A 3,539-nucleotide genomic window follows, 5' to 3' on the forward strand; every position below is an offset into this window, starting at 1 on the left:
GGATGCAGACGGGAGGTCAGGGCCTCCTGGGCCAGGCCTGTGCCAGCATGGAGCCCGTGGTGCCTGAAGGATGCAGGGTTGCCAGGAGAAGCAGGTCTGCGGCAGGAAAGATGAGGGGGGCCTCCGCAACCATCAGTCTTGTCCTTGGGAACAAGGCTGCAAGGCTGTCTTCTAGGAAGACCGTTTCAGAACTTAACTAAACCCCGGGGGGGCCTCCAAAGTATCTGTCTTCATCCCCTTCTAAGAGCGTCACCCAGGACCTCAGGGTGCTAAGCTCACCCCAGGCACCGGCCTCCTACGTGTACCTAGGAGCCCAGGGGCTTCTAGGTCTGACAAGTCAGGACACAGAGAAAGCAGGCGGGCTGGGGACTCCGGGCTCGCCTTCCCTCGGCCTGGGCGCGGCAGGGACCGGTCAGGGGCAGGGGAGCGACCTCTCACCTCAGAAACTGGACCCCCGTGGGCCCCAGCGCGATGACCCTGCTGGCCAGGCCCTCCTCCTCGGCCAGCGGCGGCGGCGTGGGCAGCTTCTGGGGCTTCACCAGGCGGCAGGTGATGCGGGTGGGCGCTGCGCACGTCCGCGGCGGGACCACCACCCTCAGGCCGTTGTGCCGGCTGCCCCGCATGGAGCCCCCGCGGGCATCCACCATGAAGCTCACCAGGAACCTAGGGCACAGCGGGTCCGTGTCGGCCTCTCCCCGGCGGGCGGGCGAGCGGGGCCAGGGCCGCCAGCCCCTCCCGGGGCACTCACCCCGTGTGCACCGGGCTGGCTACAGGGCTGATGTTGTCCGAGGTCTCTGTGGCCGGGCTGCTGGGGATCAGAGAGTCTTCATCATACTCTTTGGACACCTGGGGACAGGGCGGGGGAAAGGCCAGCTGTTATCACCCACAGTCCCGGGTGATACAGCCAGTGGTCCTGGCCAGTGGACCTCACGCAGAGGCCAGGGAGGCTCAGCCAGCCACCAAGAGCCCAGCGAAGGAGGTGCTACCCAGAACTCACTGACCCTTTGGGACAAAGCTCGCCCAGAGTCTAAAAGGGAGCACAGGCCTCCTGGGACCTACACAGCTTCTCCTCGGCTCAAGACCCTGGGCCAGGCTTCCGACACTGGAGCAAGTCCTCCTTCCCGTTCCAGCCTCAGTCTCAGCTTACGTGCCACATGCACTTCCGGCCTGCCCCCTGCCCCCCCTGCCCCATGAACCCTTCCATGTGAGCTCCACGCAGCTCCTTTTCACACGTAAGTTGGCGCCGGAGCCCACACCATCACCTATGAGCTGCTCGGCTCTGGGCAAGCCACGTGAACTGGGGCATCAAGGGAAAGAGAACAGACCCCCCCATCCCAGGGGCAGGGGAGCTTCCCGCTTCTTCCTCTGCAAATGGGACGGCTCCCCCTCCTCACAGTGATGCTGTAATTGCAGGACCTCAGGCTGCCTCGGCCCAGGGCATGTCCATTGTGAGGACTCACGAAGAGCATCGGTTCAGATTCTACCCCTCCAGCTTTATTCTCAACTTGACCCTCTCTCTGGCATCTCCATCGGCCCAGGCGCCCACATCCATCTCCTTCGCTGGACCACCCTGTGCATCGTCCACCTCTCACCTCCTCTGAGAACCCTTGCCCTTGACTCTGATCTGGAAGGGCTCCCCCCACCCTCAACGCTGCTGAGCCCTTGGGTAGTCAAACCTCTGCGTTCTGAGACCCTCCCCAGCTGGACCATCTGCTCCCACATGGGGTCCCCTCCAGGGCATCTGGCAGGACTCCAGGAAGCCCCTGCTGACTCGGTTCATGACTTAGCAGGGCCTGAGAGCGCACGGTTGGCCAGGGAACAGCAGAACCTGGGTTCCCTTGGAGCTTTCTCGTCGCCGTCTTCGGAAGAACCGGGTGAATGTGCCATGGCAGTGCCAGGGCCGTATCTGACCGTATCTCCCAAACTCCCCCCCGGCTCCACGGCATGACACCACCGTCACAGCCCTGCCCTAGGGTGGGAGGGCTGACCGGACCGTGTCACAGCCATCCTCTCCCAATGCCACACTTGGGTCGAGGGCTTCGGCCGCTGCTTTCAGACACACATCCCTTCAGAGCGGAGGAAGAGACCAGCCTTTGCTGGAAAACCGACAGGTCTGGTTCAGTGACCAAGCTCAGGGCGGCCGTTTCCAACCTCTAAACACTACACTGCTTCCTTCTGATCCCAGAAAACCCCTTTGCCCTGGGGGAAAAAAAAGTGCCAGCTGGCATAAAAATCAAATCAAGGAGCATTACATTGTTTTAAGCCATCCCACCCATTTGGGGGACAAATTCAAGCGGCATTGAGGGAAGCCACAAATAGGGTATTATAATGAGTAACGGCCACACTGGGGACAGCTCTCCTTGACATCCCCTTTCCACCTGGACTGGTATTTTTAAGCTCCCAGTAATCCCTTGAGGAACGTGAGGCAGAAACTGTCCCATTTTACGGATGTGAAACAAAAAGGTGCCAAGTTCCGGAATTGCCCGCAGCTCCACAGAAGTGCAGCTGCAGCCTGGGGCTCCCTCTCTGGTCCCGGGACCCATGGCCCCACGGGTGCAGACGGCGTGTGCTCAGGGCGTGTGTGCAAGAGAACATGGGCTTTGGAGACAGAACTTGTGCTGCCAGTTCTCAGCCCCACAGAGACTAGCACGAGGGCATCCCGGCACCCTCAGGCTCTCAGACTCTCAGATCTCCAATAGCTGGGGCTATATGAGTACTGGGGGCACAGCTGCCGCAGAAGACACTGAAACCTGGGCTCTGCGGCGCTTGGTAAGTACTGTGAGCTTTATGAATTCTTCCCGCGCTTCAGGTCATCTCAGAGCAATCAGTGCCTGGGGAATCTGTTCCCCTGCCAAGAGGAAGTAAGAGAAAGGACGCGTCTCACCTGATCTGGCTCATCGGCTCTGATCACCACTGTCTCAGGTGTGACGCAGGGAATCCGCGGGATGGCTGGAGATTCTACCCTGTATGCCGAAGACACTGGGACATCAGGGCACGATCCTTCTGCATAGCCCATCATCTTCCACCGGGCACCTCAGTGAGACATTTCTGTACCCCCAGGATCACTGTCCAATCTGACCACCCCCGGCCCCGGCCGCCACCATCTGAACCCCACTGGCACAGGTGCTACATCCTGGCCTCCCCTCTCCACCTCTAGGCCTATCCCCAGAGCCTGTCTTGAGACCGAGTTGAAAGACTGCCTCCTCCAGGAAGTCTTCCTGCACGCACCACCCCAGTTCTGTAGCCTTAGTCCCCTTGTTGAGGGAACTCTCGCTCTGGCCGTAACATCTCATTCTGACCACTGGGTGTGTGTTTTCATTCTACCAGATACATCTGTAGGTTCTCTGTGGTCGAGGTCTTAGTTTTGTGTTTTTAACTGAAGTTCAGTAATACTAATCACAGGTTCCCTTCTTCTTGGTCCATGGCCCTCATAAGCCCTGGGGCAAGCCAGCACATGACTGTCTTTTCAGAAAACCCCAAAGGGCTCGGTGTTTCTACAAAGTTGTTGCTTTCACATTCGTTCACAGAATCCCTGCATG

The 3,539-nt window shown here is 59.6% G+C and overlaps 1 protein-coding gene across 1 annotated transcript in view; it reads right to left on the reverse strand.

Annotated features, from left to right (window-relative positions):
• Positions 1-3,539, reverse strand: part of LOC104993262 (ankyrin-1-like) — a 73,562-nt gene that overhangs the window by 2,490 nt on the left and 67,533 nt on the right. Inside the window, exons 28-30 of the mRNA XM_010846443.1 lie at positions 2,885-2,963; positions 749-846; positions 439-663 (exon numbers count right to left, since the gene is read on the reverse strand). Coding sequence (XP_010844745.1) covers positions 439-663; positions 749-846; positions 2,885-2,963 — 402 coding nt within the window. The remainder of the gene's footprint in view (positions 1-438; positions 664-748; positions 847-2,884; positions 2,964-3,539) is intronic.

Source organism: Bison bison, unplaced genomic scaffold, assembly GCF_000754665.1.
Source record: "Bison bison bison isolate TAMUID 2011002044 unplaced genomic scaffold, Bison_UMD1.0 scf7180017864236, whole genome shotgun sequence".
Classification (NCBI taxonomy): domain Eukaryota; kingdom Metazoa; phylum Chordata; class Mammalia; order Artiodactyla; family Bovidae; genus Bison; species Bison bison.